This window comes from Euprymna scolopes, chromosome 13 (assembly GCF_053919585.1).
Source record: "Euprymna scolopes isolate OS-2025 chromosome 13, ASM5391958v1, whole genome shotgun sequence".
Classification (NCBI taxonomy): domain Eukaryota; kingdom Metazoa; phylum Mollusca; class Cephalopoda; order Sepiida; family Sepiolidae; genus Euprymna; species Euprymna scolopes.
Genome location: NC_136494.1, coordinates 53,236,418 through 53,253,753, shown reverse-complemented (window position 1 = coordinate 53,253,753; position 17,336 = coordinate 53,236,418). Strand labels below are relative to the sequence as shown.

Below are 17,336 nucleotides of genomic sequence, written 5' to 3'. Positions count from 1 at the left end.
CGAACATGTCTTTGTTTTATTGTTATTTCCATGGCAAGTGCTCGTCTGAGCTCCAATCTCTCATCCCCCCTCGCCAATCTTTCACAAAAATCATCCATCTAGCAGAAACCACTGTCAATAATTTGCCCAAATCTTTGACTGTGCTAAGTCAAAACGTAGATTCCATGAACAAAGCTTCTTTCTTAAAACTGCACGCCTGTGAAACTCTCTCTCTTCCGTTTGCCTGTTTCACAGCTGACTACAACTTGGTTGTCTTCAAGTCCAACATAAACAAATTCTTGATGAACCGCCCTCTAAAGTAATCCAATCTACCAAATTTCCATTAATAACGATTACTATGATATTATCCCATTGATTACTGTACACTCAATAACCCTTGTCCTTGAGTGGCCTCTGGGCCTTCATAAGTAGTGACTCCTATGTAAAAAAACAAAAAAAAAACAACACAATGTGTTTTTAATCTTATTACTTATTTCCTTAATCTTAGAATGTTGTCTACACAGTCATGGCAGTTTGCCTAAAATGCCTTTGCAATTGCTAATGATAATCAAATAGATTTTCAGCGGCAAATTTGGATATGTAGTTTAATGAGACTCATCACTCTACAAAATATTCATTTTCCCTCCCAGGCAAATCAGATACCTGGATTTGCTTCTGGTATATTGCATTTCAAAAAATCTTACAAATTCATTTCAATTTAACTGTTAATTATTTTTTATCCATTTTTTAAATCTTAGCATGATTTATAGCAAGAAACATTTCCCTAAAAACATCAGTGCAGTCAATACTTCACAAGATGATTGAGAAAACAAAACAACAGGTCCCATGTTTTTATGAGTAAATGATCTTTAAAGTAAACTTGTTCTAATTCAAATATTTTCTCATTTTAGTAAAAGAAAATCTTAACAAAAATTGATGATTCAACTAACATTTTCTTCTGTTTCCATCAAAATACTTAAAATTGTAAAAATTATAAAAATACTATTCAGTTTTTTAAATTCAATTTTCAATTAAAAAAAAAAGTGAAAAAATATTAAACATACCAGTAAGATCGTTTTGAATATTTTTCTTACCTGATATGGGACAATACTTTCATGTGCTGTACCTTGGCGCGTAGCCTCTTTACCAGCATTGAGATAGTTAGATCCTAAATTCACTAATGATGCTACCTGAAGTAATAAAAATATATTACTAATTCATTTGAATATGTCAAATAGAAATTATAAGTCAAATAAATTATAAGTCAAATAGCAATTATAAGTCAAATAAAAATTAAAAGTCAAATAAAAATTATAAGTCAAATAAAAATTATAACTCAAATAAAAATTATAAGTCAAATAAAAATTATAAGTCAAATAGCAATTATAAGTCAAATAGAAATTATAAGTAAAATAGAAAATTATAACTCAAATAAAAATTATAACTCAAATAAAAATTATAAGTCAAATAGAAATTAAAAGTCAAATAAAAATTATAAGTCAAATAAAAATTATAAGTCAAATAAAAATTATAACTCAAATAAAAATTATAACTCAAATAAAAATTATAAGTCAAATAGAAATTATAAGTCAAATAAAAATTATAACTCAAATAAAAATTATAACTCAAATAAAAATTAAAAGTCAAATAAAAATTATAAGTCAAATAAAAATTAAAAGTCAAATAAAAATTATAACTCAAATAAAAATTATAACTCAAATAAAAATTATAACTCAAATAGAAATTATAAGTCAAATAGAAATTATAAGTCAAATAAAAATTAAAAGTCAAATAAAAATTAAAAGTCAAATAAAAATTATAAGTCAAATAAAATTATAAGTCAAATAAAAATTATAACTCAAATAAAAATTATAACTCAAATAAAAATTATAAGTCAAATAGAAATTATAAGTCAAATAGAAAATTATAACTCAAATAAAAATTATAACTCAAATAAAAATTATAAGTCAAATAGAAATTAAAAGTCAAATAAAAATTATAAGTCAAATAAAAATTATAAGTCAAATAAAAATTATAAGTCAAATAAAAATTATAAGGGTAACATTGGGCTATAATTCATTTTTATAAGCATGTTTATTTCTTATCCTTTTATGAACTCAACAAAATCACAAAAACAAGACATTCAATAAATAATAAAAAACAGAAAAATTATTAATTAAAAAAGATGAAAAGATTTTTTATTACAATTTTTTTAAATCAAGAAAATAATATTTAGATGCATCACAAGAGTTAAACAATAACAAGTTTTAATTCATGTACAAATGCATGTGATGGCACTGCACGGGATGTTATGTCACTTTACCAGAACACCTAACTCATCTTTACAAACAATCGATAAGCCTTTCTTCGAGCCAAATATTAATAGCAATGGAAGATATTCTACTTGCCATTTAATAATTAATGAAATGTTTTTACTGCAAATATTTTAGTAGAGTAAACCGTAATTTTGAATTTTGGATTCTTTTTATCTTAGATTTTTGTGATAATGTGAGATCTTATCTCCCCAATTGCTAAAATTATGTCATCCTTATGCTTAAATAGGGAATTTTTATAAAAGTGTATTTAACTGCATCTACAACAAGGATTAATTCAACTGGGTGTATATGAGAAATATCTTTTTCCAGAATTTTTGCAGCATAATAGCATACATTTATTATTTGTTGAAACCCTTCAATGATATTTTGTAATATTATTTGAATTCTTCATATTACTGTTCTCATCTTAAGTGTTATTTCTACAATGTTTCAGTCGATGTAACCGTCGAGCTTCTTTGGGTATATCTTGTCAAACTCAGGAATGTTTCTGTCGAATTTAGGAATCTAAACAAAATTTTGAACAAAACCATTTATTTATTTCACAGGGATAGTATGCTTTCATTCCAGCAGCCATGACTGGGTAGAAGTCCTATGTAATTCGCAATTGTATTTTAAGTGTCTCCTACACTGAGAATTGAACCTTTAACTTGCAGAAGAATGTAACTTTACAACTGAATTTGACCAAGTACTTTATCCTTTATACTATGGATCTATAAAAAAAAAAAGTTACAGAATCCTTTGAAAAAGATAAAGTTATCTAGGTAAATTTTTCTTGTGAAATTTTCTAAATAATTCAAACACGATTTATCGGATCATTTAAAGTCTATGCAATGCTGTTCTTCAAATCTTTCAATGTCTTTACAGTTTTTTTACTTTTTCAGTGTCTTGTTTATATATTACAGATATACAAGATTTTTACTAAATGTTTTACTTTTTCAATAGCTTAACTACATTGTTTGGTCTTACAATGTCTTAATTACATTGTTTGGTCTTACAATGTCTTAATTACATTGTTTGGTCTTACAATGTCTTTATCACATTGTTTGGTCTTACAATGTCTTAATTACATTGTTTGGTCTTACAATGTCTTAACTACATTGTTTGGTCTTACAATATCCTAACTACATTGTTTGGTCTTACAAGGTCTTAACTACATTGTTTGGTCTTACAATATCCTAACTGCATTGTTTGGTCTTACAATGTCTTAATTAAATTGTTTGGTCTTACAATGTCTTAATTACATTGTTTTGTCTTACAATATCCTAACTACATTGTTTGGTCTTACAATGTCTTAACTACATTGTTTGGTCTTACAATATCCTAACTACATTGTTTGGTCTTACAAGGTCTTAACTACATTGTTTGGTCTTACAATATCCTAACTACATTGTTTGGTCTTACAATGTCTTAATTACATTGTTTGGTCTTACAATGTCTTAACTACATTGTTTTGTCTTACAATGTCTTAACTACATTGTTTGGTCTTACAATATCCTAACTACATTGTTTGGTCTTACAATGTCTTAATTACATTGTTTGGTCTTACAATATCCTAACTACATTGTTTGGTCTTACAATGTCCTAACTACATTATTTGGTCTTACAATGTCTTAATTACATTGTTTGGTCTTACAATGTCTTAACTACATTGTTTGGTCTTACAATGTCTTAATTAAATTGTTTGGTCTTACAATGTCTTAATTACATTGTTTTGTCTTACAATATCCTAACTACATTGTTTGGTCTTACAATGTCTTAACTACATTGTTTGGTCTTACAATATCCTAACTACATTGTTTGGTCTTACAAGGTCTTAACTACATTGTTTGGTCTTACAATATCCTAATTACATTGTTTGGTCTTACAATGTCTTAACTACATTGTTTGGTCTTACAATATCCTAACTGCATTGTTTGGTCTTACAATGTCTTGATTAAATTGTTTGGTCTTACAATGTCTTAACTACATTGTTTTGTCTTACAATATCCTAACTACATTGTTTGGTCTTACAATGTCTTAACTACATTGTTTGGTCTTACAATATCCTAACTACATTGTTTGGTCTTACAAGGTCTTGATTAAATTGTTTGGTCTTACAATGTCTTAACTACATTGTTTGGTCTTACAATATCCTAACTACATTGTTTGGTCTTACAATGTCTTGATTAAATTGTTTGGTCTTACAATGTCTTAACTACATTGTTTTGTCTTACAATATCCTAACTACATTGTTTGGTCTTACAATGTCTTAACTACATTGTTTGGTCTTACAATATCCTAACTACATTGTTTGGTCTTACAATATCCTAACTACATTGTTTGGTCTTACAATGTCTTAATTAAATTGTTTGGTCTTACAATATCCTAACTACATTGTTTGGTCTTACAATGTCTTAATTAAATTGTTTGGTCTTACAATGTCTTAATTACATTGTTTGGTCTTACAATGTCTTAACTACATTGTTTGGTCTTACAATGTCTTTATCACATTGTTTGGTCTTACAATATCCTAACTACATTGTTTGGTCTTACAATGTCATAACTATGTTTTTTTACTTTATTATCATTTTTACTTCATTTTTTTAGTCTTTCACTGTCTTTCATTCTTCCATTACCTTCATCCGCGATGCAATACCACTGACTTAGTGAAAAGAAGATTGTCATCGCTCCATTTCTGACTTTCACTTCCCAACCACTTTCCCACAACATTTACCTTTTCCCCCAATAAATTTCATTATTTTCGTTAAAAAAAATCGTTACATAATTGTTTTGATGTATAAAATTATATTATAAATTTGTCCTGCATATAAACTTAAATGCATCTGATGGTAAAACCTCAATTTAAGAGCTTTACGAAGTGTTCAGCAGCTCCTTAGTAAGCAATACTCTCAGGTCCACTCTATCCCAGAACTCTAATAACTGTTAGGGTCAGATTCATTAAATATTAAAAATATAAATATAAGATTAAATATAATTTACCCCAGACATTCCAGAAATATTTTGGTTATGTTTTCGAACTTAGTCATCCCACAACCTCGAAATTCATCTTTCTCAACCCTACCTTTTTTATGACTAGTCTATATCAAATGATATCAAATGGTATCAAATGATATTAAATGGTATCAAATGATATTAAATGGTATTAAATGGTATCAAATGGTATTAAATGGTATCAAATGGTATTAAGTATGACATAAAACTGTACCATGTAGTAAAGCCCTAATTTAAGAGTTTTAGAGAATATGAAGTTGCCCCTTTGTAACCATTACTCCCAGGTCGGTCCATCCTAACCCAGAGTTGTCATATCTACCATGGCTAAATAGAAACTGTTGTATACAAATTATTACAAATTATTATTTACAAAATATATAACTAGAAAACAAAATTTATCTAGAAACATATGATTTCACCATAAAATGGTGAAATGATCCAATGACAACCATGCAAAAATTTCTACACAACCCTTCTAAGGCACATATAAAAAGTAATCATGATCTAACTTTAACAATAAAACTGTCACTAAATGTGCTGTTAAATTTAACACAAATTTTAACATTTTTGTACATTGCTTGAATAACCTTCCCCAACCATTAGCTTGTCCTAATATATGCAAAGCCCATCAGACAGCATCTCTTAACATTCTGTCAGAAGCTTTCTAATCTCGTCATCTCAAAAATTTCTAAACATGTATAGACATAATGCACTTAGGGTGAACTTGTGTGAAGCTACAACGTAAAAATCATTTTCTAAAAGGTGACAATTAGCAACTTTCAACTTTTGTTTAAATTATCAAAATGCCAAAATTGGTAAATATTATTTAGGTAAACATTAAAATTCTGTAATCACCTGTGTTGATAACAAATTGCAGTCGAGATATTGTCCTTTTCCAGTTTTCTGTCGATGAAGAAGAGCTGCAAGAATCGCTCCATGAGCATAAAGGCCAGTTGACAAATCAGTCATTGCTACACCAACTTTACAAGGTTCACCATCCTAAAAAGGATTAACAAAAAAAGAAACAATAATGAATGACCAGAGATTATTCACTTTGATATTTTACTATTTTCAATGCATAAATATAACATTGGAAAAACATATACTACTTTAATTTTTATTAATTTAATATTATTAATTTTATTTTATTTTATTTTTATTAATTTAATATTTATTAATTTTATTTTATTTTTATTAATTTAATATTTATTAATTTTATTTTATTTTATTTAATTTTTATTACTAAATTTTTAATTATTATTAAATTTTTAGTAATATGATTTTCATTATTCAATTTTTATTAATTTTTATTATTAATATTTTTTCACGTACGCTAAACTAAAAGAATGTCTTGGTGAAATTCATTCTTCAAACACAACACTTATGTCATCTTAAAAAAATTTAAATTAAAATTTACATAGTAAACCTTATGTCTATGGTCCTTATTCTAATTTCTATCAAAATCTATTTTGAGTCTAGAAAATGTCTAAAATTTAATGTTTGAGTTTAAGAAATCTTTAAAAGAATTAAAACTCTGGGAATCTTCCTTTATTGGTGTTTGATGACTGCATCAAATTTAATGCAAATCTGATATCGTTAAATTGTTAAATAGGAGGTTGTGCCCATAATAATACGCACTGTAAAAATCTTTTGAAATTTTACTCTAAAGAAACTGAAATGTGGGGAATATTTTATTAATTGACTAGCGGGAGTACCCAGCGTTGCCCGGGTGTTTGGAGGTGTAAAATAAAAACAAATGTGTTAGGAGGCAGGCAGACTCGAACCCGTGACACGAAAGCAGGAAAGAAAGTGAAATAAAACGTGACATCTTACCACTATGCTACGAAGCCATAGGAAGTGAAAAACGTTTAAATTTAAGATATCAATCAAAAAGTTTACTTGCTAAGTGAACGAGTTCATGCAGGTGGAGAAATGAATGTTGGCTGAAGGCCAGTTCAGCTTTCTGTCGTTTTATTTATTTGTTTCCTCACAATGTTGGGGAAGCCAAGCTCCCGTGAAAAAGGAGGAACTCTCAAATGAATAGCAATTGTCTGATATGAAGGGTTTTCCCCACAGTGATCAAAGCTAATTGCTTTCAAGACGTCTCAGCACAAAAGATCACTGACAGCTGTATTTATTTGCTTCCCCATAGAGTAAATTAGGCACAAGGCGTTTTTAATGTGGGGAAAGGGGGACAATTGGTATGAAGGGTTTCCTCTTCAAGAGCAAGGGTCTGATATGTGGTTCCTTTTAATGTGCTTTTGTAGCCCCCAGTTCACCAGGATATTTTGCCAGCACTCTGGCATGCCTCAAAATCTCCTCTATCTCTATAGTTTCAATCCTAGTTAGTCATTGTAGTTTCATAGAAATGCGGTCAGAAAAACCATAATAGTCAGCTTAACGGTCTTCTCAAGGCTTCATCCAGTATACTGAGCCAATCCTGCTAGACACCTTGTTTTAGCTGCATATATGTTCACCGATTCTTCGGTCCAGGTAACTCTTTTAAGCTTAATACTCTCCAAAAATGCAGTCTTTAATCTGTTCTTGATACTCTCAACAATGGTGTGATCTGTCTCTCCCATTTCCAGGTAGACCACCAGCGCATTCTCTTCCAAATACATTGGAATCAATGTTGCTACGCTTTTGATCTTTTGCAGCTTTGCAACTAGCTTTAATTTATTAAGCCATGCAACCACATCGCCTTCTCTAGTGAACGACCTCAGAATGTCACTGCTTAATCTAACTTATTCTCCCATTTTCTCCGTTAGCCGAAATAGCTCGCAATATTCTATTCTTCTCCTTGTTCAGAATTCCCATATTGAAATTTCAATACTCAGCTAATTCTTCTTCTTCTCACAATTCCCAGTGTCAAAATTTAAAACACATCTGACAAAACTCACTTCTGCCAAAAAGAATGCTCTTCTCTGGTCAACAGACTTTTTATTGAAACCATCTGCCTTTCATATGCATATTAGATGATCTGAAGTCTCGTTACCACATGAGATCACCAGCCTATAAGTAAACACAACGGTCATGTTTTTTTCATTCTCCTTACTTGATGTGAACACTGCATGCTGTACAAAAAGTCAGATTTGTACTTAATTTTTAATCACTTTTTAATTTTAAAATTACAAACTACTGTAAATACTTTTAATGAAGTAGGAAAGACAAAAATATGTAAACTTGTTTTTTTACTATTTTTGGTTTTGATTTCTTACTTGGGGTCCTGTTGTATGTATGAGACCTCCAACACCAGCAACAATGACATCATAGCCTGGCCTCTTGGCATATGGACCATTCTGTCCATAACCTATAAAATAATATTATATTCTTTAATATAAATTCAGCCATTAAAAATGTTTTATAACAGTATGTTATAAAATGCAAATATTTTGATCAGATTCTATAAGTCAATCAGCTTGAAAATAAAGTTGCTTAGAACTGGGAAAATGTTACATTTAATTTATACAAAGTGTTGCAAAATCAGTCAAAAGACTTTATTAAAACAACAAAAAGTAAAAAAAAAAATGTGGATCTTTCTGAAGTGATGACATTTTAAACTGTTATCCTCATCTTTGTTGTTGCTAGGGTCGTGACATCGGAACCATTATATCCTCCAGCATTCTTCAAATGCCTTTCAATAATCTTTCATCATTCCCAACCTGATTCCCTCATTTAATTTATTGGTGTACATTGCATTATTTTGGCTAAGATTAAAGTGTAGTAACTGCTCTGACACTGCACTTCATCTGCCTGTCCTCAGTTAGTGAAGAAGAGATCCATCTAGACTGAGGTAATTTTTATTTTTTGCCCAAATTCAGTTTGACCTTTTTGAGAGGCTGGAATTTCCCCACATAAAAATCTGACCTTGTATGTAACTCTGGCCTAGTGGAAAGGCAAGTAAATAGGGACTGCATTCTAATATGAGTTCATTTTTCCTAAGTCCCTTTACCATTGATTGAACTCACAACCTCTTGGGAAAATTCTTTATACAATATATCTTAATCAATAACTTCATCTGCTAGGCTAGATGTGTCCAGCAGGACAAATCTTCAATTATGGGCAGGATTTATAAACCTAACTTGAGAAAAATTATCCATTTTGATCACTCATTGTGCTCGAATTAGATTGCTTGAATTGATTTTGCATAGCTAGTGAAGTTATTTAATAAAATAGGCAAAATCCATCCTTCTGTCTTTTCCGTCTCTAGCTATGGGTTAAATTATATTAATACTTGTGACGATATTTCCTTTTGTTGATGCAAATCATGAACTATTATCTTGAGTTTTATAGTTAGTTTTATTAGTTTTGAATGTAAATAACCAAAGCGACAGTGATGGACACCATATCAAATAAGACGGGGGTGGGGGTGCTCAAACAACATCTGGTGAGAGAGAATGAGTGATAGACAGAGCTTAGTAAATGATAAGTCACTTACAAATTATGGCTATTTAGAAAGAGTAAAATAGAATTTTCTTTCAACCATAACTTAATCCCAGAACTAAAAAATTAATGTCTTTTTTGTTATTAAATTATATAAGAAAAAAACTTATAGAGAAGAGACATTTATTCACTCAGCTTTAATATAATAATAGACATCTACAATCATATCATATGTTCTTGACTTGTAATAAATTAGTTATTATTTCTCATTCTGTGATTATCAACTTTTTCTTTTGAGTTTCCTCACCTTCCCATGTTTATCATAATTCTTTAAAGTTACATCTGTGTTTATTCCATCTGATACAGTTGTCGCATGCCTTCTTTTAAAAGTAAAGCTGAAGGAAAATTGAAAATCTATAGTCAAAAGCAAAATGTTAAAAGCAGGTATTGCCCATCATGTGTGGAGAGAAAATGTAGCTCATTAATATGAATATTAATAATATTGCATAAGGAAAAGTATAGAAGAATAGTAATGGAATTTTTTTAAATGGGGGATTTTTAAGCATTTTTATTATTTTTACCAGCTTATAATAGTGCATAGGTAGTAACAACAGTATTAATGCAGACATTTTTCCATGATTTTCATAGAATCATCCGTTCAAAATAGGGTTTCATCTCTTTCGCTCTTATTTCATAATGATCTTTTTTTTTAATACAGTGAGAAGCTTTTCGTGTAGAGGAAAAGGTTGCTGCATAGATTTCTGTCCTCTGTTCTGAGCATGAACAAAAATGGGTGACCATAGTTCGATTATAAAGACAAACTTATTTTTCTACAATTTAAATCAATTTTATTTATAGTTTTATCAACACAACTGACATGATCGGAAAAGAGTTTTGTCGATAAGAATATAAAAATATGTTGAGTCAGTAGAAGTGCATGTGAGATTGAGTTTGAGTCTTTCTTTCAAGTCATGGATAAAGATATGAAAGGATATGACAGCTTGTCAACTCATGCTGAAAATTGCCTCCTCCCCACAAGTATGTTCTTACCAAACAACATATCAATCACTCAGTGAGTGAAAATATGCAAGCACAAATAAAAATAGATGGTCATTTTGTAACTGCTAGAACGTATATGTTCGACGTTTTGTTGTTTCTGATCATATAAAACTTTCAATAATTCTGCTTACCTGTGATTGAACAGTAGATCAGATGAGGTGCAACCTTGGAGAGTTCAGAATATCCAAGGCCGAACTCTGAAAGTTTCCCTGGCAGAAAATTCTCAAGAAAGACATCACTGACTCCAGCAAGCTGAATATTGAAAGGAAGTCATCCAGAATGTTAAAAATAACTTATAAAAACATAACAAATGGTCCGAATCAAGGGTTGAGAAAAATAAAGCAAAAAATTTTACCTTTCGTATTAAATCCTTCCCATCTTCTGTTTTCATATCAATTACAATACTCTGAATGAAAGTAAAATAAAAATTCAGATGAAATAGTGAATAAAATTGATGCAAAAATAGTTTTATCTGTTTTGAAAATGTAATGAAACATTTTGCTCAATCATTGTTATTAACACAATGATGATTTTAAATTTGAGAATTAGTCGTTTTTCTTTCTGTTGTTTTTTACAAGTTGAAGTATCTAGCTATGCTGGATGAGAAATTATAAATTTTACAAGAGACATTTACAGATAAGTAAAAATGGTTACATTCTAACATGATGTGATAAATGGATAAACAAAAACATGAATGTTGACTAAAAGAGATAAAACAGATTTAATGACCACAATATACAAATGTAAAATTGATTGAAAGCTATTTCATGTTAGTAAATTGTTTGCAGTTGTATCTGAAAAGTTGAATTTCAGTGCAAGATACTAGTGTTAAAAGTGAATATGTTTTCTATTAGTATTTTCAAGGATGTTAGTTTTTCTTATTTTCTCAGTAAAGATCATGTTTGAAGGTTTGCTTCACTTTTCAAACTTTGAATAGTGGAAGCAAAACAATAGGACCTTCTTTTCTGCAACTGACCATGGGTGGGGCTTTTAATCCTCTGATATTTTGTTTTTGGGGTTTGCTAGAGTTTGGAGGTGGTCTTTTTTATCAATGCTTGTTGGCTGACCCCGTTTAGCCTCTGTCATGACTATATACAAGTTCTAGAGGATAAAATGCTGCCAGTATGTAGATTTACTTTTACTCGTCTTTTTATTAGTTAATTCCTCATTGTCTATTGCTTCTTATTTGGTAGTAAAGTTGCCCTTTAGTTATATATTATATTTTTTGCCCTGTTTGCAACCTGAAGAATGTGTTGGATGGCTTGAGGAGACAGCACACCATGTTTTTGAATAATTGGTCAGGCTTTACTTTCTATAAGAACTATCCTCATGTAAGAGTCTCTGACAAACCCTTGTAGAGAGAGACCAATAGGCATTCAATTTCTATCCAAGTGTGCATGTATGTGTGTGACAATGTATGAATACAATTCAGTGTGTGTGTGTGTGTGTGTGCGTGCGCACATATGTGCTGCTTTTGTAAATATTATCCCGAAAATGTATATATGGTCGCTTTTAACAATAACATTTATTTATTTTTTCATTACTGTACATCAGGACCCTGGTGACAGATGGAATGACCAGAGTATCACATCATATTGAATCATCTTGGATAAATATCTACAAAACACATTATTTGCAAGGGCATCATCCATGGGTGACATGCACTTGCTCTATCTGGCCTCCATGACAAATGTGCAAGGGTGTCTTTGGCCATAGAAATCACTCTAATTATCTGATTTTGTGACCATTAATGTTGACACTTTTACTGGATAGTTCCAGAAACTTGCTGATACTCTCAAAAAGAAATGCATTGATATGTGTACAGTTCAGAAAACACATTGGGGCAGATCTAAGGGAGGAAATATTGGTGACAGTTAAAACTTCTGTACAATGATGAGAACAAAAAGTGAAATGGACATTATGGTGTCTGAAAAATCTTGCAAGTGCACAGATACAGCAACTCAAGAAGATCATTCTTGTCAGCCATGCATACACACTTCACTTCTTTTTCTGCATGTGCACTACAGACTGGCTGCCCTGTGGAAGTCAAAGAAGCTTTCTGGGAATTACTTGATGAAGAAATCTCAGATGTGCAACAAGATTCCACACTAGTGATGGCCGGAGATCTAAACAAATGAGGATGAACAAATAATGAAGGTTTCGGATGATGACAACACATGTATTCTTGATTTTGCTGATTCATATGATACAATGATAGTCAACATTTTCATGGGTGCAAATCACTCTCGTGCAGAAGCAACGTAGAGTTGCAAATTGACTATATCTTAATTAAACAATGCAATCATGAGCCATCATTAATGTTAAAGTAATACCATACTAAACAGTAGTGCCACAATATCACCCAGTGGTTTGCACTTTGTGCCTTGAGCCATCAAGACAGCCTTGTTAAGCCTGAAATGACCCAGCATGTGTAAAGTGGTGAAGATGAAAGTAGAAAACTGTGACATCATCGGAAGAATCATGTCATCTCCAATCACCAATGTTTCATATTGTACATGACTTGGATGATGGTTTCCTTTTAAATGAATGCTTTATAAATTGTTAAATGATTTTATTATTGCTGTTTTTATAGAATTTATAATGTGTGATTCGACATGTCAATACTTATTAATCTGTGATTTTTATTGCATTCTGCAACAGTGATGGAAATCAATTCAAAGTGCTCCTTTTGTTTTGCCTTTCTGAAAGTGACTATTATTTTAATGATAGTTGCATAGAATTGCTTCAACTTTTAATTATTTTTTCTCAAATGTTGACTCACCTGAAAATGATATTTCATTTTGCAGTTAGAACATATTTTTCATAAGGTTGTGTATTTAATTTTATTTTTTTCATGTTTTATGACACATTCAATCACCAATTTGATTATGCATAACATCTTTATGTTGATTAAACTCTTTATGTTGATTAAACTCTTTATGTTATAAAAACTCTTTATATTATAAAAACTCTTTATGTTATAAAAACTCTTTATATTATAAAAACTCTTTATATTATAAAAACTCTTTATGTTATAAAAACTCTATACATGGTTCTATATTTATGTTATTTATCTTCCAAGTATTTTAGGTTTGCATGATGTGTTTTGCAGGCTTTCTATTAATCAAGAAGGATTAATTTATTTTCTGTAATTAGGTGTTTTGGCCTCTTTTTCAAACTTGTGCAATTCCAATGTATTCTTTACTGTATATTATACGCCCATTTAGGCACTATCAAGTTGTCTAAATGATTTTAGCAAATTTTTGTAACTTAATTCTTCTACTTCTCTCAAATACGCCAACAGCAATAACTCCTTTACAGCTTCACAGATTACCACGACCTTAACCTTAACCACAGCAAGAAACAGGTCTCAGGGTAGCATTTTCTTCTTTTCATTTTTTTAACCTTCACTAATGCTACAAAACATCTGATCCAAGTTTCCACATGCCTCAGTTTGTCCAGCAAAGTTACGGATCCTATTAATAATGGCATATTGTTATGAAGTATTCATTACAGTCATCTAATGACAGATAAATTCTGGTCATCAGATGACTTGCTTATATTAGGTTTTGCTTTTATAGAGGTATTTGCATATGATACTTTCATATGAAAATAAATTATGGAGTTATACATATTAAATTTTGATGTGCTCGTTTTTATTATATTATTTTTATATATATTCTCAAATAAAATCATTTTTTGAATATTATTGAGTATTTTTAACTTACACATTTAAAGTCAAAATTCACTACTTAAAATTTGACACTGCTGCCAAAAACTTGCGATTCCACAACTCTATGCTCTGCTCTCAAAACTGGCTACTCCAACACTCAACACTCTGCTGTCAAAAACTCTCAATTCCAAAACACGATGCACTGCTGACACAACTTGCTACTCCAACATCCAAATCCAAAATCAACTCAGTCTCTGAAAAATCAGGTTTTTTATTTCACACCAGAAGCATCTCATTTGCATATTAGGTGACAATATCGCAAATATATAAAGAGAAAAGGTGGCCATTTTATTTGCTTTTTTCTTCATTTGTTTTGACTACACAGGTTGCACTTCTCCTTTTTTGTCCCTCAGTCCTCATTTCCAATGAGTGATTTTTCTGACAAAGGGTGAAGAAAAAACTGCTTTCCAGGTCAGTAGTACTTCGTGAACAGTTGTCGGAAATTTTTCTGTTTCTATGTCTATCCTTGTGGCCATGTCACTAGTAAGGGTGCTGGAGGTAAACGTTTCATCTGAGCTGACGTTATCTGCCTGATAGTCAAGGACCCAAACCTTGGATTAACCACTAAGGAGGCTGTCCTATCAGCAGGTGCAAAGTACTGGGGCTGCTGTATTGCCATTTGGTGAATGGATTCTGGACCATGCAGTAGTTTCTGGTGGGGCCTCTCGATGCCATACTAGTGGGTAATTGTTACAGCTTTACCTTATCATGTGCTACAAAAAAAAAAATTTTCCTGTCTTTTCTCTCTTACTTTCCCTCTCTGTCCTGCTCTAACCAAGTATGCTGACCTGTTCCACAAATCCCAAAACTTCAACATGAAATATCTCCAGAAAAAAAACTCAATTAAACCTAGAACCCCATCCTCCAATGTAGACCCCTACTACCATGTCTTCTTCTCCAACATCAGGGGTCTATGTTCCAACCTTCCAGGGGTTGAAACCCAATTACAGGAGATGAAACCAGACATATTCTTTCTAATAACACTTTATCAGATCTCCAATACTAACGAATACTACAGCACTATCCCATTGATTACTGTACATGCCATAACCCTTATCTCCGAGTGGCTTCTGGGCCTTGATAAGTGGTGACCTCCATGTAAAAAAAAAAAAAAAAAGTTAGAATACAGGATAGATCCATATAAGAAAATAATGCCAATAGATTGGAACAAGTAATTTATAAGATTAAAAAAATGTACAGTAATTTCTAATATTATAATTATAATTATTCATCTGACATGAGCAGATATTTCAGCTGGTATGCTGAACATAAGTTATTGTTTTGTCTAATATGTGTAGAGGGATCATATTCATTTCTCAACAGAATTGTTACATTAATGAATGCAACAAATTCAAGGTAGGATTTTAACTCAGCTTAGTTGATCCTGTGATGACAATCTTGCACCATTATTAACACACTAAAATCCCTGAAACTTAAGAGTGCCTAACAAACCAGTTTGAAAGTTTCAGTGGTAGATTTGAAAGTATGCATGCAAAATTTGATATTTAATTTGATGATTAAAAAATTTCATATATATTATTTCAATTGCTGCTTGAATTAATCAGATATTATAAAGATCACAGTTATTTCAATCAAACATGAGCAGATAGCATAAAACATATTGACAAACATTGACTTTTGCTATCAATATAAATTAGCATTTTTCTTAAATCATAAAATCACAGTACATTTACAGTTAGAAACAACCTTAAAGTATTTTAAATATTTTTCATATTTTAAAAAAGGGAGATGTTATTGATCAAATGTGAAATGTTTCATATTTTTTCATTTTCTTCTTTTTTCATCATTTTTATAAACTTTTTGGACCATAAACTTGGAACAGGTTTCTTTATTTTTCCACTTTCATTAATACTCATAAATTTTATATATTGTCCATTTTGGGAGGGGGGGGGCTAAATGATTTTTTTAGCTTATTTTATGAAAGTCTATAAAAAATTTCTCAGAACATGAATAAATTTAATGAATAAATTAATTGAAAATATTGGCAAAGTTAAATGTTGTATGTAAAAACACTCATTAAAATAGGATATGCTTAAATACATGCCTACCTTTTTATTTCTGTTAACACTAAGAAAATAAGCAGTTTCTGTAGCACAAAATGGAGGTCCCCAAGTTCTTGTGTCATCACCAGTACCTAAAGAAATAAAAGAAGAGAAGGTATCTATATGTAAACTGTACTGTAAAGTATCAGGTCAACAAGAAAGGTCTTTCAATTCTTAATTTTTAAATTCAGGTGAACATATCTCGGCTCAAACAAAAAATTTATTGATTGAAATAAGCATCGTCAGAATCAATAAACTTTTGCCAATGCAAAACAAATGTATTTATACCAGAAAAGTAAAAATTTTGCATTCTTGTTTTTGATATCGCTTAGGTTTTTGAAGCATTTCTCACAAAGAAAGTTGTCAAGATGCTTGAACATGTGATAGTCTGTAGGTGAGAAGTTTGGAGAGTATGGCAAATGAGGCAGATTTTGTAGCCCAATTCGTTCGACTTCTGCAGGGTCGGTTTAGCAATGAGCGGTCAGGCATTGTCATGGAGGAGAATTGGGCCTTTTCAGATGACTAATGCTGGGTATTGTTGTCGAAGTTTCTGATACATTTCATCTATTTGTTGACAGTACTTTTCTGATGTAATGGTTTCACCTGTATTCAAAAAACTTGGATGAGACTGGTCACAGGCCACCAAACAGTCAGCATGACCTTTTTTTGATGCAACTCTGGCTTCAGGAAGTGTTGTGGAGCTTCATCAGTCACTGAGCTGAGCATTGCCAGTTGTCGTAAAGAACCCAGTTCTCATCACAAGTCACAACCCAGTCGAGAAACGGGTCGTTC

General features: G+C 30.9%; 1 protein-coding gene across 4 annotated transcripts in view; it reads right to left on the bottom strand.

Annotated features, from left to right (window-relative positions):
- Positions 1-17,336, bottom strand: part of LOC145292027 (succinyl-CoA:glutarate CoA-transferase-like) — a 144,401-nt gene that overhangs the window by 54,591 nt on the left and 72,474 nt on the right. For all 4 annotated transcript variants that reach the window (XM_080138048.1, XM_080138044.1, XM_080138046.1 and 1 more), the window contains exons 4-9: positions 16,551-16,636; positions 11,104-11,154; positions 10,880-11,000; positions 8,525-8,616; positions 6,162-6,305; positions 1,074-1,169 (exon numbers count right to left, since the gene is read on the bottom strand). In XM_080138048.1, coding sequence (XP_079994174.1) covers positions 1,074-1,169; positions 6,162-6,305; positions 8,525-8,616; positions 10,880-11,000; positions 11,104-11,154; positions 16,551-16,636 — 590 coding nt within the window. The remainder of the gene's footprint in view (positions 1-1,073; positions 1,170-6,161; positions 6,306-8,524; positions 8,617-10,879; positions 11,001-11,103; positions 11,155-16,550; positions 16,637-17,336) is intronic.